At 58.7% G+C, this 27681-nt stretch overlaps 1 protein-coding gene across 1 annotated transcript; it reads left to right on the forward strand.

Moving 5' to 3' along the window:
* Nucleotides 1-607: 607 nt before the first annotated feature.
* On the forward strand, nt 608-27681 carry SCN4A (sodium voltage-gated channel alpha subunit 4). The gene is made up of 24 exons (XM_059997147.1): nt 608-880; nt 970-1088; nt 1216-1305; nt 1604-1732; nt 2180-2271; nt 4242-4502; nt 5305-5368; nt 5622-5763; nt 6555-6764; nt 7382-7535; nt 9334-9572; nt 11369-11542; nt 12403-12759; nt 17920-18411; nt 20044-20176; nt 20865-21019; nt 21501-21674; nt 21770-21892; nt 23170-23448; nt 23735-23788; nt 23996-24133; nt 24675-24779; nt 25374-25644; nt 26456-27681. The coding sequence occupies exons 1-24, from the start codon at nt 608-610 to the stop codon at nt 27679-27681; spliced, it is 5454 nt and encodes a 1817-aa protein (XP_059853130.1).

Below are 27681 nucleotides of genomic sequence, written 5' to 3' on the forward strand. Positions count from 1 at the left end.
CCGCATCTCCAATGTAGCCAACAGCAGCAGATCCAAGTCAGCCCTCAAGGTGTAATCCGTTTGCCATTCCTGCGTTAGGCTGACCCCCTCAGGCCCCTCACCTCGGCCCATCCTCAATCCACCCTCACGTTTCACATCTGATTCCTTTCTGCCTAACTGCTGGATAGAGGTCACATGGGCGTAGCCAGCTGTGGTTTTTCTCTGTCCCCATAGGCTGAAGCCACACAGTCCCCAGAACTTGGGACCAGGAGACGGTTGAAGGCACTGGGGCATTGGCCCCAAGTCTCGAAGGCGGAAGAGGACCTGGTTGGTTTGCTGTCAGTGCAGAGTGCAGCCAAGCCCTTGCTGGGGAGAGTGCGGTGCGGGGCTTGGGGGTGATGCTCTTGTGTCCAGCACCTGTGCAGCAGCACCTGGGCCCGGCAGGCACATCTCCCAGCCCCAGAAGGGCCTGCACGCCGACCTCCCCGCCCTGGCCCCTGGTCAGGCAGGAGGTGAGTAGCGGACAGCAGGTCCAGGGCGGGGTGGCCGCCCAGCACCCCGGGGGCTGCACGCTGCAGCCGTCCCAGCTGCCTGCCGCCCTGCTGGCCCCTGAGCCCAGGATGCGAGGATGGCCACCTCATCTCTGCCCACGGTGGTGCCTCTGGGCCCTGAGAGCCTGCGCCCCTTCACCCGGGAGTCCCAGGCAGCCATAGAACGGCGGGTGATGGAGGAGGAGGCCCGGCAGCAGCGGAACAAGCAGATGGAGATCGAGGAGCCCGAACAGAAGCCGTGCAGTGACCTGGAGGCTGGCAAGAGCCTGCCCCTCATCTATGGGGACCCCCCGCCGGAGGTCATCGGCATCCCCCTGGAGGAGCTGGATCCCTACTACAGCGACAAGAAGGTCCGGGCCTGGGGGGCTTCCCTCCACCCGTCTGTCCACTGTCAAGCTGTCTGCCTGTCCCAGGCCTCACAGCTCTCTCCCCGCCGCAGACCTTCATCGTGCTCAACAAGGGCAAGGCCATCTTCCGCTTCTCCGCCACCCCTGCTCTCTACGTGCTGAGCCCCTTCAGCACCCTCAGACGCTACGCCATCAAGGTGCTCATCCACTCATATCCTGCCCGAGTGGGGCGAGCGCAGGGGCGGGGAGAGGCGGGGGGGGCTCGGGGGTGGGCAGGAGGCCCTCCTTCCACCTCCCCTCCCACCTGCTCCCTCACTTTCCTTGACTCTCCCCCCAACGCTGTTCAGCATGTTCATCATGATCACCATCTTGACCAACTGCGTGTTCATGACCATGAGCGACCCGCCTTCCTGGTCTAAGCATGTGGAGTAAGTCTCCCCCTCCCCCGGTCCCCCGGTCCCAGGTGTCTGCCGGTCCCAGGTGTGCACTCTGAGGATGCCCAGAGTGAGACTGCTCTTGTCTTCCAGGGAGACAAACGCTGTCACTGCCACCCCCATCAACAAACACCTTAAGTCCCCGGAATGGCACACACTGTCACCCAATGTCCTCAGCCCCTGGGTGGCACATGTCACTTCTGTGCCCTCCTTCCCAGGAGGCCCATCACTGCCACCCACACCCCGACCCCGGCGTGACATGGCTGGCCCTGGCCGGCCCTCTCCCTGCCAGGTACACCTTCACGGGGATCTACACCTTCGAGTCCCTCATCAAGATCCTGGCCCGCGGCTTCTGCATCGAAGACTTCACATTCCTCCGGGACCCCTGGAACTGGCTGGACTTCAGCGTCATCATGATGGCGTGAGCAGGGCCCCGAGGGCGTCCTGAGGCTGGAGAGGGGAGGGGGCCAGGCCTCAGAGGGTGGACCGCAGGGCTGTGGGTCCAGCTTGCAGATAGCGGGCTGTACATTCCCGGAGTCTGGCTGGGAGTCTGTCCCGGTGCCCCTACACATAGCACATATGACCACACACAGCAGCCCCGAGCCCTAGTCCCACGGGTCCCCACCCGGGAGAGCTGGGCTACCCTTGCTAACCCCACTCCTCAGCAAAGCTGCTGCACTGTCTTCCCCAACTCTCGGGCCCCGACAGGAAACTTGCTGTGCCTGACCTGTCCCCCCGCAACTCCACGGTAACCCCAACTACGAGGATTCCTTGGGAATCCTCCTTCTGGGCCTGGAGAACCTGTGACTTCTGCCCTACCGCCCACCCCCGGCTCTGACACAGCCCTCGCCCCAACCTCCCCACCCAGGTACCTGACGGAGTTTGTGGACTTGGGCAACATCTCAGCCCTGAGAACCTTCCGGGTGCTGCGGGCCCTGAAAACCATCACAGTCATCCCAGGTACTGGGGAGGAGCAGGGACCCTCTGCCCAGGCCATCAGGCCTCCCCCTTCACCCAGGCCTGGAACCAGGCACTCAAGTTCTGTGACTCAGGGTCACAACCCTCCCAGGTGGTGTAGGACCCACACCAAAGCCTGGACACAGAGGGGCCCAGGTGGGAGGATGAGTTTTAAGAGGCAGCATAGCAAGGTGGTTAGAGCACAGATTCTGGAGCCAGACTGCCTGGGTTCAATTCCCACCTCCACCACTTCCTAACTTTGACCTTGGGTAAGTGGCTTCCCTGTCTGCCTCAATTTCCGTATCTGTGAAATGTGGATAATAACAGTACCACTCATCCGGTTGTGGATGAGAATTCAAAGCCTTGATAGCAATAAGGTGCTTAGAACAATGCCTGACACAGGGTATGTGTATTCAATAAAATAAACAGACTGGGCAGAGCAGAGACCTCCACCTGAGAGAGGCACAGAGAATCAGTGATGGAAAGTCCCAGCCCTGTGGGTTCAATAATGAACACGCCACATACCCACTAAGCAATCAGGCCAGGGCAATTCCAAAGTAATGCAGCAAGAAGCATGAAATAACTAGCATCTGGATCATCCGGACCCTCAAAAAAGCATGTGGAGAAACTGGAGAAGGTTCATTAAAGGAGAGAAAGATGATCTGAAAAGGCATGGAGAACAGACTCTGGGAGGAGGGGAAATTGTGAAGTCATAGTGCTAGAAAATACGTTAGTTCTCCTCTAGTCCAAAGCCCTCGTGAATTGCGGTTGAGGAAGGAGGGACCCCGGGAGGGAAGAGCTTACTGAAGGCCACACGGCACGTTGGCCCCTGAGTCAAGGCCACAATGCCTTCCCTCGGTGCCAGGCTTCCAGCATCCTCAGAGCTCAGGGGACTTTTATAAGGAGGCTGCTGAGCATCTGTTTTCATACCAGGATAAGAAAAAGAAATAAAGTCACACTGAAGCAAGAGACACACTGATTAGGCCCAAGGAAGAAGTTATGGTTCTTCTATAAACGATGGAATCTGAGCCTGGAATTCCATACGATTTGGCTATGCCTTTGACCGTCCAGAGGAGTGGAATGCAATATTGCAAAGTCAGCCTAGAGCTTCTCAGAGTGAACCCTGCTGTTCCTTGGGTGTTAACAGGCACTAAAAGAGAAAGGGGGCTTCCCTGGTGACGCAGTGGTTAAGAATCCACCTGCCAATGCAGGGGACACGGGTTTGAGCCCTGGTCCGGGAAGATCCCACATGCCGCGGAGCACCTAAGCCCGTGCGCCACAACTACTGAGCCTGCGCTCTACAGTCTGCGAGCCACAACTACTGAAGCCCACGCGCCTAGAGCCCGTGCTCCGCAACAAGAGAAGCCGCCGCCGTGAGAAGCCCGCAAGCCCGCGCGTAGCAACGAAGACCCAATGGAGCCAAAAATAAATAAATTTATTAAAGAAAAAAAAAGAGAGAGAGAAAGGGTTCTGTGTCAAATAAGGTGAAACGTGGCATTAAAGTTTTTGTTTCTGTAGGACTTTTCCGAGCCCTTGTTAGGCTAATCTACACAAGGACCCTCCCTCCAAGAGGGCGCTCCAGAGCTCAGCCTGCCCCCAACGTGATTGAACCCCTTCTGTTAAGGGCACAGCTTGCGAGATGAGCGTTCTAAGGAACACCCTTCAGGAGTGCTGACTTACGACATGTATTCAGCTCCACTGTGTGGCTGGGTGTCGCTCTCCGAGTTGGGGCAACACACTGTGAAGTCTTCGTAGTCCCTTGTCTAGTGGCTGAGATTCGGTGGCCATGCAAGGCTCCAGATGGAGGTTGTAACCAGAGAAGGATGGGGCTAATTTGGGAAGGCTTCGGGCAAGCAGTGCCCCAAGTAAGTCAGGGCTTGAAGGAGGTGGAGTAGGCAGAGGCTCGCAGGGACTGAGTGGGTGAGTTACCCCCTGCCCTGCCCAGCCCCAGCTCTCACCCTCCCTGTGATCAGGGCTGAAGACCATCGTGGGAGCCCTGATCCAGTCGGTGAAAAAGCTGTCAGATGTGATGATACTCACCGTCTTCTGCCTGAGTGTCTTTGCCCTGGTGGGGCTGCAGCTCTTCATGGGAAACCTGCGGCAGAAGTGTGTGCGCTGGCCCCCGCCCTTCAATGACACCAACACCACGTGGTACGGCAATGACACCTGGGACGGCCAGGAGAGCTGGGCCAGCAACTCTACCTTTGACTGGGATGCCTACATCAATGACGAAGGTAAGGACGGAGGGTCGGGGGGCCAGTGGGGTCTTTCCCAGCCCCGATGGCAGCCCTTTGTGAGACAAAGAGCATGGAGAAGACCTGAGTGTAAATCCGTCACTTGCCAGCTGGGGTAACCGCTGACAAGTCGCTTCATCTCCCCCTCCCTCAGAATCTTTACCTGTAAGATGGAGACAACAATACCTTTCTCAAAGGGTTTGTGCGACAACAAATGCCAAATTGCTTTGAAAATCCTCAAACTTTGGCTATAAAAAGCAGCAGTGCGTAGTCCCTAACCTACGTACTCCTTGTTCTCCATCACACCACATGCTCGCACCCTGGCAGGGCCACCGCCAGGCCCCCGCATCCTATTCACATACCCAGACTTCATAGCCTCACACGCACGAGGCAACATTCTCACAAAGCCACTATTACTTCACACTGTGCCTCCTGGCAGCTGAGAAAATGGTACCCCTTCTTCAACCTGGCATCCTGGATTCTAGCCGCATCCCCCCCCCCCTTCAGTTGAGGGTCCTGCACAGGCACATGGTAGCCCCATCCACACACATGCATGTCCCCCACCCCGTATCCCTCTGTGCCCCTGCGGCACCCCACACTAGGCACTGAGCTGACAGCAAAATGTATCTACCCAGAGACCTTGGAACTTGGAGCTGCCCTTAAAGGAGAGGGAAGGGGCACCCAGACAGCATCCGTTTGGTGCGTGTGGTCCACACAGATGTGTCCACAGGTGCACGGTGGGTACTGTGCCCACAGTGTCCATGTGGTGACATGTTTCCTTTGTGGCCTCTGACTCCCAAAGGGAACTTCTATTTCCTGGAAGGCTCCAATGACGCCCTGCTCTGTGGGAACAGCAGCGATGCTGGGTGAGTGACATTGGTGGGGGGGTGGGGGGGGTGGAGGGCAGATGTCCCAGGGTTGTCAGAAGATGGGGGATGATTAGGGATGAGAACCTGGGGTGGATGGAAACATAAAGAAAATTCATGGACATGGGGGAACACTTTCCATTTTGGGGGATGCAGACAAGACGGAAGGATAGTTTTCTCTTGGGATCCCCCCATCTATCTCCCGGCTGGAGCTCTCCTTTCTCCCTAAAGCCAGCGCCCATCCTATCCCCAGGCGCTGCCCTGAGGGTTACGAGTGCATCAAGGCCGGGCGGAACCCCAACTATGGCTACACCAGCTATGACACCTTCAGCTGGGCCTTCCTGGCTCTCTTCCGCCTCATGACACAGGACTATTGGGAGAACCTCTTCCAGCTGGTACAGCGGCCCCCGGCCCTGCCCCTCAGCCCCATGGCTACCTCCCTCCATCTCCACAGCCTCCTCCGGGCTTGGTGGGGCCCCTAACAAGTCTGTCCCCTCCGTGGTACCCCCTAAATGCCCCTACATACGGGTTCTCAGAGCCCTCTGACACTAGGTACCTGCCCAGATCTGAGCCTCAGCCCTTTCTTCCGTTTTCTCATTTGCCTTAAGAGCTGAGATCTGAGCCGGGCACAGACTCCCAGGCCTCACAGTAACCGGTAGGGCAGCTTGGACTCCAACTCTGCCCAGACACAATTATTTGCCTTCCACTGTTTGCAGGTGGGCAGGTTGGCTCTGGAGCAACAGTGCCTGCTGGTTCCTGGTGATGTTTCTAACATGATGATGTTAATAATAATATTTAGTAGTAATAATAATAATAGCTACTATTTGCTGAGCTCTTACTAGATGCCAGGCGCTATGGGAAAGCTAGGACTCAAGCTGATCCCAAAGCCCATGTTCCCCAATTTTTATCCTGGTTCTCTGATCGCAAGATGTCTGGCTGAGGTGCTCTGGGCTTTCTGAGCCAGGAGACCAGGAAGGTCTGGGTCCTGAGTATATATTTTGAAGCACCCCAGAATGTGGCTTAGCCTGCCAAGGGTGGCTATACCTTGCCTCAAAAGCCCTCAAACTGCCGGGCTCTGTGAAGGACCCTCTCTGTTTACCTATCTGGGCGACGGATGTATGGAGATGGGTGTGGGTGAAAGCAGGGGAGTGCCACGTGACGCGCTCTCTCCCTCCCCCGCTCCCAGACCCTTCGGGCAGCCGGCAAGACCTACATGATCTTCTTCGTGGTCATCATTTTCCTGGGCTCCTTCTACCTCATCAACCTGATCCTGGCGGTGGTGGCCATGGCATATGCTGAGCAGAACGAGGCCACCTTGGCCGAGAATCAGGAGAAAGAAGAAGAGTTTCAGCAGATGCTGGAGAAATTCAAAAAGCAGCAGGAAGAGGTGGGGAAGGTCTGGACTCAGGGAGAGGAGGCCGAGGACCCAGGGATCTCCCTGCCCCTCAGCCTGGGTGCTCCTGGGCAGGCTGAGGGGGGTCGGGGGAGGCGTGGGGTAGGGCCTGCGAGGCAGAGGACGGGGAACAGAAGGCCCAGGCTGGAGCTTTGGTGGGGTGGGAGGCATGCAAGCAGTAGAAAGAGTATTTCTCAGCTCAGCGCCTCAGTTTCCCCATATATAACAAGGAATCTGGAGTAGTTAAACCTGATGTAGCCTTCCAGCTCCAATTCCTATGGTTTTATGATTCCTTATGGGCAGCGTACGGGTCCAGGCTGAGGGAGAGGTGGGTCCTGATGAGGCCCCAGGGAGCAGCTGTACATTTACCCATTGTCTCATGAAGTGCAGGGTCAGTCAAGGCTTCAGAGAGTGAAGGGTCTTCAGGATGTGTCACTTTGGTCCCTACCCTGTCACCCCACCACCACCGAGGTTGCCGCCCCTGCCCACAGTAAGCTGGGTGCAGGCCAAAAAGAGGGGCCCCCAGCCTGAAAGACTCAGGAAGAAGCTCTGAGCGTCCATTAGTCCATCCCCATGGCTCAGCAATGGACTTTATGTCCATCACCCTTGCTGGTCCACAGGCCAAGGCCGCTCAGGCGCTGGAAGGTAGGGAGGCAGACGAGGACCCAGCCCACGGCAAAGACTGCAATGGCAGCCTGGACACATCGGCGGGGGAGAAGGGGCCCCCAAGACCCAGCTGCAGCGCAGACAGCGGCATCTCAGATGCTATGGAAGGTGAGTGCCTGGCATCCCCATACCCACCCTGCTCTGCCTGTCCTGCCCATCAGGTTACTTGGGCTCCCGGGGTGGGGGCCGGGAGGGCCTGGCTGGGCCCAGCTTCAGGACAGTAACTTAATATTGGCATCGAAGAAATGGCTGTGATAAATATAGTCCTGGCTTACCCTGGCCCAATTCTGGCTGCGAGGCCAGGCTGTGGCGGGAACTGGGGGCTTCCGGGAGGCCTTGGGGGCTGCCAAGGCAATGGGGAAGGACAGGATAATAATACGAACCAGGAAGGCCCAATGTTCCGGAAACTGGAGATCCTGTTCCTCAAATATCTTCTCGGTAAAAGTTAAACATCAAAGGTCCCTCTGCCCAGATAGAGTCACAGACTCCCCCAAATCCCTGTGCTGCCCCCCAGGCCTCAGTGGGACACTAGGATTAGGTAACGAGGAGAGGGTGGATAGACATACAGATGGATGGATGGATGGATGGATGGTTGGGTGGGTGGGCTGAAAGATTAATGAATGGGAAGAGGCATGGGTGTGTGGATGGATGAGAGGGAGGGAGGAGGAGGAAAGGGGGAAGCAAGGGAGGGAGATGCAAGGAAATCTGACATAGAAGGGAGCAGGCCCCTCCCCAGGTGTCTCGCCTTGGGCCAGGAAGGACTTGGAGGACTTTGCAAACCTCTAGAGGGCCCCATCCCAGCTGACCTTGTGTGACGGGCATCCAGGTGTCTATGTGCCCTGCCAGAGGATGCCCCAGGGAACGCTGGGCAGGGCTGGCCGAGGAGGTCACTCAACGCCGTCCTTGCTGGGACTGTGGTGGGAAGTTTGGGGCCCCAGACACAGTTGGGGCACCTGCAGTAGCACCCGGGTTGGGGGTAGGGGTGTAGAATCTGCAGCCTGGTTTACTAATTCTTGGGTGGGGGTGCGGCTCAGCCGCCCCCAAACTCTGGGGTGTCCCAATCACGCACTCAAACCCAGGTGTCTATGGGGCTGCCCTGGGAGTCCTCTTTCCTCATCTATGACGTGGGGGCACTAATATACTTACCTCATCCATTTCCGGTGGTAATTAAATGAGAGCACGCCCAGGCTGAGAACCCCCATGGGCAACAGAGGCCTGGAAGACCAGGAGGAGAAGCAGCGTCACCCATGGGCCTTATGGAGCCCCAGGGGTTTAGAGCTGGAGTGGCAAGAACAGGGGATGTTTCCAGAAAGCTACCCTGGTGGGAAAGGAAGGACTGGCTGGGGACAGTCTGGAGGGGCCGGCATACTGGCAGTGAGAGGGAGAGCCCTCGGGGGGGAACCATGGTTTGCTCCTGAGTGGTGCTGGCCAGCAGCAGGTGGAACTGGGACCCAACCCCCTGCAGTGGCCTCCCGCCTCTCCCTGGGGGCCCTTGGGCCCCTCCCCAGCCGAGATCGCAGCCCTGGGCCATAAGCAGAGGATGGGAGTCACCCCATCGCGTTGGGGGGTGGGGAGCTCCAGGAAGGCGGAGCTGAAGTAGAACACTGAGAGAGAGGAACTAGGGGTAAGGCTGCTGAGGGTGTGGCTTTTTGAGGGTCAGCTAAGGGACAGCGTGTTGGGGGGCGGGGACTGAGGGGTGGGGCCATGTGGGCAGCGTCTAGAGGGATGGATCTTGAGGGTGACCCACTGAGAGGCGGGGCTTGGAGTAGGCCTCCCTGAGGGGGCGGGGCTTGAGGTGTGATGCTCCAGGGGGCGGAGCTTGGAAGGTGGCACCAAAGACCTCGGTGGAGGAAGGAGCACGTGAGGGGGGATCCTCATCAGGTATCGGTTTCCACCCTATTCCCAGAGCTGGAAGAGGCCCACCAGAAGTGCCCACCATGGTGGTACAAGTGTTCCCACAAAGTGCTCATATGGAACTGCTGCACCCCGTGGATGAAGTTCAAGAACATCGTCCACTTGATCGTCATGGACCCCTTCGTGGACCTGGGCATCACCATCTGCATTGTGCTCAACACCCTCTTCATGGCCATGGAGCATTACCCCATGACGGAGCAATTTGACAGAGTGCTCAACGTGGGCAACCTGGTAGGGAGCGGACGAGGGAGAGGCTGTCCTTCCTGTGCAGGACAGGAGAGGGGCCACAGGGCCCGACGGGCTGTGTGGAAATATGGGTCGCGATTAGGGGGCATAAGGGGACAGGCTGGGGTTATTTTCCCAGCATATGGGTATATGGGGGCATGAGTTGATGTACCAGGGATGTGCATGGGGTGACCCATGGGACGTGGAATTTGGGTTTTAGGGTACTTGGGGGCAGATAGAATAGGGATGAGGTGCTTGACCTCTTATGATCAGGATTTCAGGGGCTTTGGGGTCCAGGCCATGCCCTGGAGGCAGAGATGGGGGAGTGAGAGCATAGAGGTATGGGGGTGGCTGGATGGCAAGTCTCTCCACTTTCAGAGGTTGTTGTGGGCCTAAGAGGGACAAAGGGACCTGGAAGTGGGGGCATAGAGCCATGGGCACCCAGGCTCAAGAGGCCCCCGCTCACCCTGGAGGCCCCAGGGCATAGGCCCCCAGCCCCGAGCCCCCCTGCCCGCTGCCATTTCTCTGGCCTGGCCGGGCCAGCTCCCCCTCCAGCCCTTTCTGCTCTGCTATTGTTGACACACACTGATCCGCCTGCTTATCCCTGCCCATTAGAAGCATTATCACCTCGTTGCCAGCCCCTGTGGAGCCTGACAAAGGGAAAAAGCTGCCTCCTCCTCCAGTCCAGCCCCACCCTTCCCAATTGCCTTTGCAATCTTTCCAGGATGGCGAATGGGCGAGATGCTCCCCCTCTCCTGAGGCGTGGGGAGCCCAGGAAGAGTCAGATTTGGGGCCTGGGGCAGGACGAGGACTGGGTGGGCGGCACAGGAATCAGACCCTGGACTCCCCAGCCCGCGAGGCAGGCACGTCCACCCCACGGAGATACCCGAGGTGGCCATGGCCAGGCCGGGCTGGAGGAGCAAGGGTGTGCTCTGGACCCGCGGTGCAGCTGCTGGGGTGTGTGTGATGGGCCCGGCCCGCCGCCTGCCCACCCCCTGCCCACACTCTGCTGCTGTCTGGGCACCTGCTACGGGCAGGGACAGCTCCTGGGCGGGGCTCAGCATGTGCCCGGGCAGGCTGTGGGCCCGGGGCAGCTGGTGCCCGGCAGGAGGGGGACTGTGCCCAGGGAGCTTTTAGAGGTTCTGCAGCTCTCAGACAAGTCCAGGGCTCTGGGGGCTCAGCTCTGGCTTCTCACTGATCCTCTGCTTCATCCTCTTTGGGGCCCTGCCTTAGACTTCCAAAGCCACCAAGATTTTCTGGGTCCTGGGACCCCAGCCAACCAGGGTAGAGAGGCTGTAGGGTGTAGGGACAGGAGACTGGACTAAGCCCCCCCAAGACCTGGCTTGAGACGTGCTTCTAGGTGGGCGGTGTGACCGACAGCTTGCTGCTGGCCTCTCTGAGCCTCAGTTTCTCATTTCTGGGATGAGCGCGATCATTCCTCCCAACCTCACAGAGGCTGGGATACCCATAAGGTCACAATGTGAACGACAGCACGCTCTATGAGTGCTGAATATTATTATGATTGGGCTGAGGCCCCAGGAAGTCACGTGACAGGCCAACAGTCACAAGGCCAGGAATGGACGGGCCCCGGCGTCTGAGTGGTTCCCACTCTGCCCTGTGGCATGGTCGTTCCGCTCCTCACTCACTCACATACACACATCTGTGGGCCGTGGGTACCACTGCTTGCACCCCCAGGGCTCTGTCACCCTCCCCTCGAGCCCTGGAGGTGGGAGTGGGGTTGGGGACTCCCGAGGTCCTGTGCCCCTGAGGCTCTATGACGGGGGCTGCACCCCACCCTGCAGGTCTTCACGGGCATCTTCACAGCAGAGATGGTGCTGAAGCTCATCGCCATGGACCCCTACGAGTACTTCCAGCAGGGCTGGAACATCTTCGACAGTATCATCGTCACCCTCAGCCTGGTGGAACTGGGCCTGGCCAATGTGCAGGGGCTGTCGGTGCTCCGCTCCTTCCGTCTGGTGCGTGAGGCCCTGGCCCCCGGGCTGGGGAAGGGTGTGGTGAGGATGCCTGGGGGAAAGGAGGAGAAGCCTCCAAGAAGCCAGAGGGCTGGAAGTAAAGCCCCCTCTGCCCTTTGGTCACCACGCTGCCTCTTAGAACCTTTCTTACTGGAAAAAAGGAGAAAGGTGCCCTCCCCCTTATCGCACAGAGCTGCTGGGGGACCAAAATGACAGCCCAGGAGCTGACATTTGGGCTTGACTCCTAAGTGACCTTGGGTGGCAGTGGGGTGGGGACTTCGACCCATATTGCAGAGCTGGAAGCTGAGGCTCCGGAAGTGCGTCAGTAGTGGAATTGGGACTCCGACTTAGCATCCTTTCCACTACCCCCTAGGGACCTCTCATGCATCCACAGAAGTATAGAGGAGGTGAGCTACACCTCTGTGTACCTTTCACCCGGCTCCAACAGCTGTCAACATTCTATAGTTCTTGTTTTATCTGTCCCCCCAGTTTTTCTGTGGGGAACATCTTAAAGCAAATCCCGAGATTTCATTTCACTTGCAAATACTTCAGCCTGTATATTTAAGAGATAAGGACTCTTTCTTTTGATCACTCAAAGAGGATGAGGTGGTAGGATGTGAGCATTCCCATTTCATAGAGAGGTAAACTGAGGCCTTGCATCCCTCAGTGGGTGGGAGTTGAGCTGTTCATTCTGGGAATTCCCTGGTGGTCCAGTGGTTAGGACTCTACGCTCTCGCTGCGGAGGGCCTGGGTTCAATCCCTGGTCAGGGAACCGCTCTTTCTCCTCTAAGGATGGGGCTCTCTTGGGGCTGGGCCAGGGGTCCCCGGGCCTCACCGGCCCCTGCCCTCCCCCTGCCCGGCAGCTGCGGGTCTTCAAGCTGGCCAAGTCGTGGCCAACACTGAACATGCTCATCAAGATCATCGGCAACTCGGTGGGGGCGCTGGGCAACCTGACGCTGGTGCTGGCCATCATCGTGTTCATCTTCGCCGTGGTGGGCATGCAGCTGTTCGGCAAGAGCTACAAGGAGTGCGTGTGCAAGATCGCCGCGGACTGCAACCTGCCCCGCTGGCACATGCACGACTTCTTCCACTCCTTCCTCATCGTCTTCCGCATCCTGTGCGGGGAGTGGATCGAGACCATGTGGGACTGCATGGAGGTGGCCGGCCAGGCCATGTGCCTCACCGTCTTCCTCATGGTCATGGTCATCGGCAACCTGGTGGTGAGTAAGGTCGGCTGGGTGGCTCCCCCACCCTCGCCCAGGACATCCAAGTGTCCAACGTGTGTCCATGCCTTTACTTCCTTTAAATCAGGCTGTCGCTGAAGGGCCCTTTTCCCATGAGGTTACGCTGTGTGACACCGCCGATGCTTGTTTTCTACCTAACCCCAGCCCCCAAATGGCAGTTTTGTATGGTTTAACTCAGTGGCTCTCAAATTTTAACCTGCTTAGGAATCACCTGGGAGTTTCTCAAAACCTAGATTCCAGGCCCCATGCCCCAGAGTCAGGTGCAGCAGCTCTGAGCCGTGGCCCAGGAACCGGCATTTCTAATGAGCTCTGGGTGATGTCACTGCCTCTGGTACAGGGACCACACTGCGAGTAGTACTGTTGAGACCTAGTGTTTTGGGTAAAGTAACATGATAACTGGAGTCAGACTGACCCATGTTGCAGTCCCGGCTCCTCTGCTGTCTATGTGACCTTGAACGAACCACTGCTCTCTGGTTGGCTGAGTTCTCTAACTTCACGTGGAAGAAAAATGGTAGGCCCCTCAGGGGGTGGCCGGGAGGATTGACTGTGACCGCAGAAGGCACAGTGTGGGGTTGGTACCAGGAACTCCTGGCCCTTTTGTCCTCCTACCCTCTCACCCTCTGTCCCCAGGAACTAGGCCATGGGCACTGGGAGGATCTGGAGGTGGCATGGGCTGCACCCATCCTGCCACTTTCTGTATGCGGGGCTGGTGCAGGGAAGGAGGTGCAGGGGCCCATGAGAAACGGGGTGTGAGGCCATGGCCCAGCTAACCAGAATTTCCGTGGCTGGGGCCGGGGGAGACATCTCCCCTCACCCTGCCGACTCTGCTCCTCCCCTTCTTGGGGTGGGGTCACTCCTGCGAGGAGAGCTGTGCCCAGCTGCCCCCTGTGGTGGCCAACGCTGCCCCGGGCAACAGGGGGTGGGAAGACACACGTCCCCATGTTCCGCAAAGGCCTGTGGAATCCTTGAGCTGCTGGGTCAGCGCTTCTCAGATACGGCTGAGCTCCGGCTGGGGGCAGGGACGGACTGGCGGTGGGGGATGTCACCTTGACTGAGGAGGGGACCGTGGGAGGGGGTCCCAAGCCCCCAGGGACAGCCAGACAGCAGAACCCAGGCTGGTGGCTCCTGGGAGGGGGGTCTTAGGGAGTGGGGAGAGTGAGGGAAGATGGAGAGTGAGGGCAGATGTCCCAGCAGAACTTTGGGGCAGGATTCGGGATGGGTGCGTGGGAACAGGCTCTCAGTAGAAGTTTGTAAGGGCAAGTTTAAGGGCCTGGAGGTGACTAAAAGGGTCTGCAGGGGGTTTCTGTCTGTGTGTGTGTAAACTCAAAAACATTTCAGGCCCCTACTTTGCCACCTGATGACTGGGAAACCTTGAGCAAGTTATTTCTCTCTGGCCTCAGTTTTTCTCATCTGGAAAATGGGGATGATGGGAGTGGTGACCTACTCCACTGGGTGGTCGTAAGGATTACATGACACATTTCAAGTGCTTAGCGGCAAAGCACTTGGCCCAAGAGGCCAGGGGAGTCCGAATGTTACAGGCGTCGGGGGAGCAGTGGCGGATACAGTACCTATCACCAACCAGCATCACACTCCTGGTGTTGGGCTCTGCCACGTGCCGGTTCCTGTGCCAGGGGCTTTACGTGTATTATCCCTAATGCTCTTGACGACCCTGCACGGCAGGTAATGTTGGCTCTGTGCATCCAGGAGGCACAGCCCAGAACCACACAGCTAGTGCGAAACGGAGCCTGGACTAGAACCTGGGTCTGTGTAACTCCAATAGCAATAGCGTCAATACCAGCAGCAATGGTACCAATGATGAGGTTAGCATCAGCAGTGCCAGCGATGACAGCTTGACGTCTACTCATGTTTATTCAGCATTCTGAGCACTTTCCTGGTATTGATCTCTTAATGCTCACCACCCCCATGAGGGCCGTGCTGTTCTATCGAGCAAAGTCTCAGGGAGGTTGATTAGTAACCTGTGCAGGATTTGAACCCAAGCAGTCTTGCCCCAGAGTCTGGAACCACTGCACTGCACTGCCTCTGTGTGTGTGCCACCCGCACCCTCCCGTCACACACACATGCACACACACACAGACACACACACCTACCCACCCTGATGCCCTTCTCCGGCCCAGCTCTGTGGCTCTCCCACTTTGCTCAGAGGAAGCGGAGTGACCAAGGGGGGTGGCACTGCCAGCTCCTTGGGCACTGTCCCTGCCCACCACCCTCCCAGGCCTCATGGAAGCAAGTGTCTGCCAGAGGGCACCGGAGCACCCCACCATGGTGTGTGGGGACCCAGGTCCCCTGCGTCCATGGTACCTCGGGGCTACTGTGAAGAAGAGGAAATGACCAGGGCATGAGGAACCCACCCCTCAGAGCCCCCCAGGGGAACTTGCTGTCAGTCCCCCTTCCCTCCAACCCACCCCCCATGCCTGGCCCGAGGCAGCTATTTCTGTCCCAGGCAGGAGCCGTGTGCAAACCCTGCTGACCCAGAGAGCAGCTAATTCCCATCTCAGATGTGTTTCTGGCAACTGGACACCTCCCGCCAAAGAGGGAAAGAAAAACCAGTAAATTTTGGTGGGGGGCAAAGGCAGAAAAGTAGCTAGAAGGCACGGCAGTGGAGACAAATACCCCCAGCACATTCTCCCAGAGAGAAGATATACAATATACTATATATATATATATATATTTTTTTTAAGACCACATTTTAAAAAATTTTTTATTTATTTTTATTTTTGGCTGCGTTGGGTCTTGGTTGCTGTATGCAGGCTTTTTCTGGTTGCGGCGAGCGGGAGCTACTCTTCATTGCGGTGCATGGGCTTCTCATTGCAGTGACTTCTCTTGTTGTGGAGCACGGGCTCTAGGCGCGTGGGCTTTGGTAGTTGTGGCTCGTGGGCTCAGTAGTTGTGGCGCACGGGCTTAGTTGTTCCTCGGCATGTGGGATCTTCCCAGGCCAGGGCTCGAAACCGTGTCCCCTGCATTGACAGGCAGATTCTTAACCACTGTGCCACCAGGGATGTGTCTCTCTCTCTCTCCCTCTCTCTCTCTCTCTCTCCCTCTCTCCCTCTCTCTCTCTCTCTCCCTCTCTCTCTCTCTCTCTCTCTCTCTCTCTCTCTCTCTATATATATATATATATATATTTTTTTTTTTTTTGTGGTATGCGGGCATCTCACCGCTGTGGCCTCTCCCGTTGCGGAGCACAGGCTCCAGACGCGCAGGCCCAGCAGCCACGGCCCACGGGCCCAGCCGCTCTGCAGCATGTGGGATCTTCCCGGACCGGGGCACGAACCCGCGCCCCTGCATCGGCAGGCGGACTCCCAACCACTGCGCCACCAGGGAAGTCCCTATATTTTAAAGATATTATGTCAACATGATAGTTAAGACAATGACAAAAAGACTTTGGAGGACACTGGTGAAGGCCAGACAGTGAGATGCATGGAGAAGATGGCCAAGGGTGGGAGATTCACATTACAGTCCTCCCTTGGTATCTCAGGGGATCGGTTCCAGGACACCCTGCAGATTCCAAAGTCTGAGGATACTCAAGTCCTGTAGAAAATGGCGTAGTACAGTCGGCCCTACTTCCTCATGTCCACTCATACAGCCCCACCCTGAGACCCCCAGAGTAATACCTGCCTCTGGTTGACAGGAGACAGGACCCCCACCCCAGCCAGGCTGTACCTTCCTCCTCACTGCCCTGGGGTGGGAGTAAGCTGGTGGAAGTCAGGGCCACTGCATTGGGTAGCCGCTGGGGTATCCATTCACACTGTAGTCCAAATAAATGATGTCCTCTAAAGTTGTACAAGGATTGGAAACCGGGGTTCTAGTTCTGACTGTGCTGTTTGTCCTCAGGCAAGTCACTCCACCTCTCTGGGACTCAGTTTCCTCAGTCATAAAGTGCTGAGCTGGCCTCAGAGTTAATCACACTCCTCCCTGTACCTTGTAGAGTCTTCTGTTATCACACACATAACAGCCAACAAGTTCTGAGTGCCTACTGTGTGCTCTACTCGTATTGACCTTTTAATCCTCACAACAATGTGAGGAGGTAGGTATTGGAACCATCGCCATTGTACAGATGAGGAAACTGAGGCACAGAGCAGTGATAGGACTTGCCTCAGGACACACGGCTAGTAAACTGGGGTTCAAAGCCAAGCAGCGTGGTTTCAAAACCTGTGCACCCCAGTCTCTGCTTTGTGCATACCCACTGCATTGTATTTGTCTGATCAAATGTCTGTCTCTAGGCGGAGGGCAAACAGACCACTTGCTTCTACACACAGTGGGAGGGGCTCAGTAAATGTCTGTCCACTGGAAAATAAAGTTGACGCGGGTAGACCAGTAGCCTCTGAAGTCCCTTTCAGTGGGGCTAAGAGAAGAGAACCAGGTGGAGCAGGGAACCCCAAAGGAAGAAAAGGCAGTGAACAGTGGTAGGTGAGACGCCCCTTCTACAGCAACAGGGGACATGCATCTGGGTATCGGGAGCACAGGGTCTATTAAAAGTCCCATTTAGGGCTTCCCTGGTGGCGCAGTGGTTGAGAGTCTGCCTGCTGATGCAGGGGACACAGGTTCGTGCCCTGGTCCAGGAAGATCCCACATGCCGCGGAGTGGCTGGGCCCGTGAGCCATGGCCGCTGAGCCTGCGCGTCCGGAGCCTGTGCTCCGCAGCGGGAGAGGCCACAGCAGTGAGAGGCCCGCGTACCGCAAAAAAAAAAAAAAAAAAAAAAGTCCCACTTACCAGACAAGAGAAGAAGGCTCAAAAGATTCAGCCTACCAAGAAGTCCTGGAAGCTTGGAGACAGGAGTCCTGTTTTTTGTTCCACATCCCCTGGCAGTGGAGGTGGAGGACAGAGTCATAGAAAGAGTCCCTGTCACTCAGTGGGCCTCCCCGAACCCTGCCTCTGCCTTGGTCAGCAGAGTCCTATCATGTGCGTAAGACTCAGTTTCCCTATCTGTAAAGTGGGCGTGACAGTAGCACTCCTCACCTTCACAAGAAGTTGTGAGGGTTCCGTAAGGTGACGTCCTCTTAACAGCCCACCATGAGGTGGGTCTGATCAGGAGACCCGAGGCCCCTCGTGCTGGCTGAAGGTGGCACCCTCAGGGGCCTAGAGGCTGAGCGCAGGCTCCCCCCAACCCCTGCTTCCCAGGTCCTGAACCTCTTCTTGGCCCTGCTGCTCAGCTCCTTCAGCGCCGACAGCCTGGCGGCCTCGGACGAGGATGGCGAGATGAACAACCTGCAGATCGCCGTCACGCGCATCAAGTGGGGTGTCGGCTTCGCCAAAGCCTTCCTCGTGGGGCTGCTGCATGGCAAGATCCTGAGCCCCAAGGTTATCATGCTCAGCCTCGGGGGGACTGGGGAGGCTGGCGAGGCCGGCGAGGCTGGGGAAAGTGTCTCAGAAGACGAGAAGAAGGAGCTACCGCCCGAGGAGGATGAAAACAAGGACCTCAAGAAGGACAATCATATCCTGAACCACATGGGCCTGGCTGATGGCCCTCCCCCCAGCATTGAGCTGGACCACCTCAACTTCATCAACAACCCCTACCTGACCATCCACGTGCCCATCGCCTCCGAGGAGTCTGACCTGGAGATGCCCACAGAGGAGGAAACGGACACCTTCTCAGAGCCTGAGGATGGCAAGGTGAGCCTGTCGCAGAGCCTGGATCGAGGGATCGGGAGTCAGGCAGACATGACTCTACATTTTTGTGTGACCTTGAACATGGCACAAATCCTCTCCAAGCCTCAGTTTCTCCATCTATAAAATGGGGTAATGGTACCTACCCTGTGGCATTACTGTGAGCATTAGATGAGATGCTGTGTGCAAAGCACAGTCAGCTCTCTGTGAACGGTGGCTGTTATTACTATTAATACAATTATTATGGCATGCCCTGCCTGTCCTAATACCCTAGGCCATTCCCTTCACCCCTGCCCCACAACTCCACCTGGGTCCCCTCTCCCCAGCAGGTGGCGCTCTGAGACAGCATGTTCTCACCTGAGGCACCCTAGCTCCAGGGCCGGAATCCCAGAGGCCTCTCTTAAACCCCCTCTGGGTTTGAAGCTCCTGCCAAGTCCTTGCCATTATCATCTGTTTCTGTTTAGACCCCACCTGGAGGGCTGGTCCCAACCTCCGAGTGTGGGCCAAAGTGCCAGGTCTGGGCTGAGGAGAGGGGTCAGGGGCCCAGTAGGGTTGGGTTCAAGGGGAACAGAGAGCCGGGAGCTGGAGCCGCTACCCCCCCTCCCCCATGCAGGGGGCCTGCTGCTGGGTTGAGGTTCCCCTCCCCTGCGAGGGTGGGGGAGGCCCTGGTGGTCGCCCCCAGAAGCTCAGGCTGAGCCCCCTCGCCCACCCTGCAGCTCGGGCGGGGCCCCCTGCCCGTCCCAACCCTATCGGCGAGGGCCCCGCTGGCACCAGAGCCTGAGTAAACTTTGCCCTGGAAGCTCTTGACTCCTTGTTTCCCCCGAATACGTGGCACACTGACTTACCAGGGGCCGAGCGCCTGCCAAGCTATAAATACCCGGGGAAATGTGGCAGCAACTTCGCTCTGAGGAGAGCGGGTGGAGGAGGGCTGGACAGCAGCCGGGGCCAAGGCTCCGGGGACTCTCACGGGGAAACAAGTACGGCTCCCGGGGGGCTGTGGGAGTGGGGGTGCACGGGCAGGGCATGTGGCTCATCGGGTGCCGTGCCCAACCTAACGCCCGGTGCCTCGGTTTCCCTTTCTGTCGTCTGGGCACAAGGCCCTCCCTGGTTTTCTGGCCACTGTCCTGACAGCCGCCCCCTGCCCCTCCAGGCTACCCTGTTCAGGGGCCTCCCCCCCAGCCATGAAGGGGGCCCCTTGAGGGGTGGAGACTGGGGGCAGGAGGCCGGCCTAGGTGCAGCACCGGGAGGAGGTGGGAGAGGCCTGGCCAGGCTGGAGCACCAGCCGTCCCACCCAACCCACTCCCAGTTAGGTTCCCTTGGCCCCAGGCTGGAGCTTCGGCTGCAGAAAAATTTCCATCCTTTCTGGATTTCTCAGCCAAACCGACCCTGAGGATAGGAAGGCTCGGACTTTGCTCCATGCTCATCCCCTTCCTTCCCCAGGCCTCATCCCTGTCCCACTCCAAGGGCAGGACCAAGGCCTGTGGTTCTTCTGCCTAGGCCCCAGGGCTGAATGAATGAAGGAATGAATGAGTCTGCTCCACCCTCTCGTTCCCTTCTCCCTTCTGGTCTCCCATCTTGACCTCCCCCGCCCCACCTTGTGGGAGGGCCCGGGGTCACGTGACCCTGTGGCCTCTGCAGAAGCCGCTGCAGCCCCTCGACGGGAACTCCTCCGTCTGCAGCACTGCCGACTACAAGCCCCCCGAGGAGGACCCCGAGGAACAGGCCGAGGAGAGCCCTGAGGGGGAGCAGCCTGAGGAGTGCTTCACCGAGGGTGAGGGCCAGCCCGCGTGTGTGACCCCACCTCTCCTGGGCGCCTCCCCTAGCCCGGCAGACCCCGTAAGGGGCCCGAGGCCGGCAGCAGCCCCAGCCCATTGCCCCCTTGGGGACATCTCGGGGACACACGCATCACCAAAAGCAGGCAGGGCCTTCTTCCTCTGATGCTCTCCTGCCCTGCCCTGTGGCACCCCAGGAGAATAGAATGCTGGGAAGGGGTGTCAGAGCTGGGGATGCCTCCCAGTCCCTGAACCTCTGACCCCTGCAGTGTCGGCGGTAGGTGACAGTAGCGTCAGCCCGAGGGCTGCTGTGCAGCATCCCCACAGAGCCCCGAGTGTGGCCAGCACCGCTCGAAGCAGGCACTCCGCTGTGGCTGCTCTAAGACTGTCCCCCTCCTCAGCTTCGTCCGCCAGAGAGAGGCCTGCCTCGCCCCTCGGGAACATTTTTGCCCAGAGGGCCTGGGCTGTGGCAGAGTGAAGGCTGCCTGGGTGAGGTGGGGGAGGACGGGGACAGCCTGACGGCTATACACCCTGTGCTGGCTGCCTGCACCCCTGTGCTCTGGAATGTCTGCATGCGGTTGTGTGTGTGTAGGGGGTGGGGGCGGATCCTGGGAAGGTGGCGGGACTGTGCCTCCTAAGGTGGCCCCCAGGCCCGTGACCGGTGCCCCTGCCGCCGTCCCTCCCCAGCCTGTGTGCAGCGCTTTCCCTGCCTCTACGTGGACATCTCCCAGGGCCGAGGGAAGATGTGGTGGACCCTGCGCAGGGCCTGCTTCAAGATCGTTGAGCACAACTGGTTTGAGACCTTCATCGTCTTCATGATCCTACTCAGCAGTGGAGCCTTGGTAGGCGCTGCCCTGGGGACCGGGCACTGGGCAGAGGCAGGAGCCAGACCTGGGCAGCCCCGAACCCAGAGAATCCTAAAGAACTCACCAGTGCTTCCAGGATGTGTTGTAGACTGTGTTAATTTTCTTAAAGAGACAGATGGGCTCTGAATCCCTGTGCATCCTTAGCTGACAGGTCCCGGCCGGGGATCAGGTGGGGAAGGCCTTGGGAACTGGGGGTTGGGAGGGCAGGATGTGTCAAGGTGAACCCCCCCTGACAGACCAGTGAGGGTTACTATTATTAGGCCTGGGGAAGGGGAGCTGAGGGGCTTCTCCCCACCGGGAACTCACTGGCTCACCTGCATGATGGGCACGGGGAGTCTGCCCCCGCCTGGCCCCGGTGCCAGAACCCTGGGAACCAGCAGCCCCTGGCAGGTAGGGACGTGGCTGCTGCCCCGGCCTCCTTTGGGCCCCGACCACCCCGCCCTGCTGGTGCCCCCAGGCCTTCGAGGACATCTACATCGAGCAGCGGCGGGTCATCCGGACCATCCTGGAATACGCCGACAAGGTCTTCACCTACATCTTCATCATGGAGATGCTGCTCAAGTGGGTGGCCTACGGCTTCAAGGTGTACTTTACCAACGCCTGGTGCTGGCTCGACTTCCTCATCGTGGATGTGAGGCTGCCCCACCCCCGGCCCCCACTCAGATCCCAGGAGGTCCTTGTGGCTGAGGCCCTGCTCTCCCTGACCACCCTCCCCTCCCATTACAGGTCTCCATCATCAGCCTGGTGGCCAACTGGCTGGGCTACTCGGAGCTGGGACCCATCAAATCCCTGCGGACACTCAGGGCTCTGCGTCCCCTGAGGGCACTGTCTAGATTCGAGGGCATGAGGGTGGGTGCCAACGGGGCTCTGAGTAGGGCTGAGGACTGGGGGAGCAGACACAGCTTGGAAGGGGGCTGGGGGTGTCTGTACTCCGGCCACCACCAGGGGTCCAGGTCTGGAGGTCCCCAGGCATCCTCCCACACCAGCCCAAGTGCCCATTCCCGCCCTCAGCCCCCTCCTTCGCTCATCTCTTCCACCACTGGGGGCAGCAGAGGCTGCAGCAGCTCCCAGGAGGGCCCTGAGGGCACCGAGGCAGGAGGAGAGAAAGGAAGGCAGGTCTGTGGGTTTATAGGTGTCCCTCCCCAGCCTCAGACTGGGGCCCCCCAGGACTCCAAGCCTGCCCACCCTTCCCTCAGGCCCTTGAGGGCGGAAGTGACAGGTAAATACGGGGTTTGGGCAAGACCAATGGGACTTCCCCAGGCAAGGGGCGGGGGTGGGGGGTTGGGGTGTCTGTTAGGAGCAAAACCCACGCTAGAGGGACGAACTTCCATGAAGCAGCTGGTTGCAGGTCAGCAGTGCACAGAGCCTGGGGGCTCCCTCCTGGTCATGCAAGAGGCCAGCCAGCACTGGGCCGTCCCACCCCTGGAGCCGGGACCCCTCTGCACCAGAGTGAAAGTGACCTGGCAGCTGGTTGGTGCCCCAGCCAGGAGTAGAGCTCCCCTGGGCATCACCGGGCTTGTGCCACCCACTTTGTCTGGAGGTCATGGAACGGTTTCTCCTTGAAAACAGACAATTCTCAGATTCAGTTCAGCCTGAAATAATGAGGTTGGCCTGGGTGGCCACCGCTGGCAGTGCACGGGAGTCCAGTCCCAAGGGTCCTGCTGCTTCAAAGATTCTGTTGGCTTCTTTTCTGGGTCTGTGTCTCTAATCCTGCAAGCAGATGAGCAGGGGAACAGGTCACGGGGACTGAGTTTCCTATTGAGGCCAAGGAAAGAGTGTTTGTCTCCTGCCCGGTGACCCGTGGCTGGGCTGCTTCCAGAGAAGCCCAGCCTCCACTCTGGGCTGATAGCTCCAGCCAAGCGGAGAGCCCTCTTCAGCCACCAGGCCGGCAACCCACTACCCCTACTCCTTGCTTACCATCCCCCCGCCCCCAAGTAAAGCCCAGCAGACTTCTCCCCCAGGCCTGGTTCAGATGGGCCCTCCTCCAGGAAGCCTTCCCTGCGCAACAAGGCCCAACTGTGCCTGGTCCCCTGGTTACTGTGGGTGGGAACCCTCTCCCAGAGGAGACTGGGTGTCCCTGCCTGCCTGGGAGAGGATCTGGAAGTGACCCCCTCCCTGGCCCCCAGGTGGTGGTGAATGCCCTCTTGGGAGCCATCCCCTCCATCATGAATGTGCTGCTCGTCTGCCTCATCTTCTGGCTCATCTTCAGCATCATGGGCGTCAACCTGTTTGCCGGCAAGTTCTACTACTGCATGAACACCACCACCTCCGAGAGGTTCGACATCTCCGAGGTCAACAACAAGTCCGAGTGCGAGAGCCTGATGCACACGGGCCAGGTCCGCTGGCTCAACGTCAAGGTCAACTACGACAACGTGGGTCTGGGCTACCTCTCCCTCCTGCAGGTGGTGAGTGTGACCCGCTGCCCCTGCCCAAAGCTGGGATGGAGGTGCCCCCGCATTCTCATTGTACCTGAGCGCCCTGCCGCTCCTTGTTAGGGGGCCGCCCACCCTGCCTCTAGGGCTGTGGGACCCAGAGGTAGTGTCTATACCTCTCCGGTCTCTATTGGATGCCTCCCCAGGGGAGCTCAGGGCAGGCAGCCTCTGGGGAGGACCAGGCGGGGGCAGGGAGGGAAACTCAAGGATGGAAGCAGGGGGCAGCCCCCTCCCCTCACACCCAACCACACTCTCTCAGGCCACCTTCAAGGGCTGGATGGACATCATGTATGCAGCCGTGGACTCCCGGGAGGTGAGTGGGGGTCCTCGAGATGTGGCTGGTGAGTTAGCCAGGGGAGAGGACTCAGACCCATCCCCACCCCATGCTGCCTCCTCAGGAGCCCCCGAGACCCCACAGCCTGGGGGTGGATGGGCCCACAGTGCGACAGGGAACAGGGAGCAGGCAGCTTGTGCCCCCAGCCCACCCAGCCCACCCCATCCCATCCTGTGGCCCCTGCAGAAGGAGGAACAGCCCCAGTACGAGGTGAATATCTACATGTACCTCTATTTCGTCATCTTCATCATCTTCGGCTCCTTCTTCACCCTCAACCTCTTCATTGGCGTCATCATTGACAACTTCAACCAGCAGAAGAAGAAGATAAGTGTCCAGCCCTCCCCTCCCCGGGCTCTGTCCTCCCTCCCTCCGTCCACTCCTTCCTTCCTATGTTCACAAATGCTGCCCCTGCACCTGCTGTGCTCTCGCTGGCTGGTGGCATGATTCAGCAAGGCTGGGTTCACATCCCACCAGACGACCTTGGACGAGTGAGATGTGGCCACCTCGAACCTCGGTTTCCTTATGTACAGAATGAGGTTCGTGCCGCCTGCCATGCCGGCTCATTCTGAGGACCCAACGAGACATTGATGGAAGGTGGCCCAAAGCGGGCAGTGAGGCTGCACTGACCCCTTGCCTCTGTCGGTCACCCAGTCCCCTCCCCTCCCTTCTCTGGGCCCCTGAGTCCCCCTTCCCCTGCCTCCCTTGACCCCCATCTCTGGCTGCTCCAGGCAAGTCCCACTGGCCCCCCTGCTGGGGTGCGGGTGGCTTTAAGGGTGGTGCCTGAGAAGGTGAGAAGGGGGAGGTCCTGGAAAGTGAGAAGGAGGACACCCCCCACTGCAACCTTACGGGCCCCATCCCACTATACTTTGGAGGGAAAGACCTCTTCATGACGGAGGAACAGAAGAAATACTATAACGCCATGAAGAAGCTTGGCTCCAAGAAGCCTCAGAAGCCAATTCCCCGGCCCCAGGTACCAGCCTTCCGGGCCCCTCCCCCTGCAGCCTGTATGAGGCTCCTGCCTAAGGGGGCCACGGCGGGCAGGGGGCAAAACGCAGCCTGCGCTCTGCCCACCAGGCTATGTCCCTGGCGTGAGGCTGGGTCCACCTGCCGGGAGGGGCGCCAGCAGCTGCCTGATAAACTCCAGTCATCAGTTTACCCTTTGCCTGGGCCTGCACAGCTCCCCAGTGTCCAGTCAGCTCTTCAGCTGGTGGCCTCTGGGGCAAGGGCCCCTGGAACGGGGAGGAAGAGGATGTCCAGACAGCCCCCTAGTGAGCAACGACTTCAGGAGAAGGATGAGGGGCTGCTGGGGGACCTTGAGGGGAGGAAAGGTCCCAGAGTGAGGAAGGATGCCCGCGGACCCCACAGATTGGCCTGTTCTGATGGGGGGTCTCGCCGCCCCTGCCCTGGCCGACTCTGCCACAAGACCTGACACCTCCTCTCTCTCTGTCTCTCTCCCTGTCATGCTGTCGTGTCCTCCTGCATCTTCTGCCGGTCCACGTCCTGCCCTGACCACTGCCCCCCACACCCCTCGGTGTGCATCCCCACACTCGCATCCCTGCTGCAGAACAAGATCCAGGGCATGGTGTACGACCTGGTGACGCAGCAGGCGTTCGACATCACGATTATGATCCTCATCTGCCTCAACATGGTCACCATGATGGTGGAGACGGATGACCAGAGCCAGCTCAAAGTGGACATCCTCTACAACGTCAACATGGTCTTCATCATCATCTTCACGGGCGAGTGCATGCTCAAGATGTTGGCCCTGCGCCAATACTACTTCACCATCGGCTGGAACATCTTCGACTTTGTGGTCGTCATCCTGTCCATTGTGGGTGAGCAGGGCCGGGCTGGGCTGAGTCATTCAGGGAGGCCCGGCGCTCCCATCCTCATGTCCACACACAGACCTGCTCACGCATCTGCCGTGCTCACACTCACACATACGCACACGCGTGTGCACCTGGCATCTACACTTACTGCGCAAAAGCACATACAGTGGGCTCCCAGGCAACCTGTCACCTTCACATGCATGACTACACCTGAGAAACATTTACTTGTCCAGTGGGCGCACACTCAGGTGCCCGTGTGCTTCGAGAAAAACATAAGAAGATGGTTCCAGTATCCCTACACACAGGAGAGCTGTGTGTCATTGCGATAGTAACTAGCTATCATTTATCAATCATATACTATTTGCCTGACACTGTGCTATGCACTTCACAGGCATTAGCTCACTGAGCTAATGTCCTGAGGCTGGTACTGTTGTCACCTCCATTTTACAGGCGAGGAAACTGAGTCACAAACCAATTAGGTGACATGCCTGAAGTCACACACCCAGAGCTGTCCTCCCCCGCCCTCTCATCCATGGCATCTGCAAACAGCCTTAGCGATAGGCCTACCACCATTCGCTTTGACACGTCCCACCTCCATGCAGCTGTGTCAGGGCAAAGATGGAGCCCAGACCCCAAGACCCCTGGGAGAGCCTAACGGGTCAGGCCATTCGGGCTGCGCTCTGAGCGGTGAGCTTCTACTGCTCCTTTCTGGGGAAGAGCCCAGCGGGCTGGGCCCCCCTGAGCCGCGCATGCCCCCTGCTCCCTGACCCAGCCACCCACCCTGAGGGCAGCAGTCCTTACCGCTTCCTCCCTGCAGGCCTCGCACTCTCTGACCTGATCCAGAAATACTTCGTGTCACCCACGCTGTTCCGTGTCATCCGCCTGGCGCGGATTGGGCGCGTCCTACGGCTGATCCGAGGGGCCAAGGGCATCAGGACGCTGCTCTTTGCTCTCATGATGTCACTGCCCGCCCTCTTCAACATCGGCCTTCTCCTCTTCCTGGTCATGTTCATCTACTCCATCTTCGGCATGTCCAACTTCGCTTACGTCAAGAAGGAGTCGGGCATCGACGACATGTTTAACTTTGAGACCTTCGGCAACAGTATCATCTGCCTCTTTGAGATCACCACGTCAGCCGGCTGGGACGGGCTTCTCAACCCCATCCTCAACAGCGGGCCCCCCGACTGTGACCCCGCGCTGGAGAACCCGGGCACCAGCGTCAGGGGCGACTGCGGCAACCCCTCCATCGGCATCTGCTTCTTCTGCAGCTACATCATCATCTCCTTCCTCATCGTGGTCAACATGTACATCGCCATCATCCTGGAGAACTTCAACGTGGCCACGGAGGAGAGCAGTGAGCCTCTCGGGGAGGATGACTTCGAGATGTTCTACGAGACGTGGGAGAAGTTTGACCCTGACGCCACGCAGTTCATCGACTACAGCCGCCTCTCCGACTTCGTGGACACCCTGCAGGAGCCGCTGAGGCTCGCCAAGCCCAACAAGATCAAGCTCATCACACTGGACCTGCCCATGGTGCCAGGGGACAAGATCCACTGCCTGGACATCCTCTTTGCCCTGACCAAAGAGGTCCTGGGAGACTCTGGGGAGATGGATGCCCTCAAGGAGACCATGGAGGAGAAGTTCATGGCTGCCAACCCATCCAAGGTCTCCTACGAGCCCATCACAACCACCCTCAAGAGGAAGCACGAGGAAGTGTGCGCCGTCAAGATCCAGAGGGCCTACCGCCGGCACCTGCTGCAGCGCTCCGTGAAGCAGGCTTCCTACATGTACCGCCACAGTCAGGACAGCAGCGGGGACGCAGCACCCGAGAAGGAGGGGCTGATTGCTGACACCATGAACAAGATGTATGGCCCTGAGAACGGGAACAGCGGTTTGCAGAGCAAGGGGGAGTGGAGGGGCTCGACATGGGACCCCAGACCTGCCCTGGGGCTCCTGTCCATCAGACCCACAGACACAGCCCTCCCTCCCGCCCCACCCCCGGGGCAGACGGTGCGCCCAGGGGTCAAAGAGTCTCTTGTCTAG

This window comes from Delphinus delphis, chromosome 19 (genome assembly GCF_949987515.2).
Source record: "Delphinus delphis chromosome 19, mDelDel1.2, whole genome shotgun sequence".
Taxonomy (NCBI): Eukaryota; Metazoa; Chordata; class Mammalia; order Artiodactyla; family Delphinidae; genus Delphinus; species Delphinus delphis.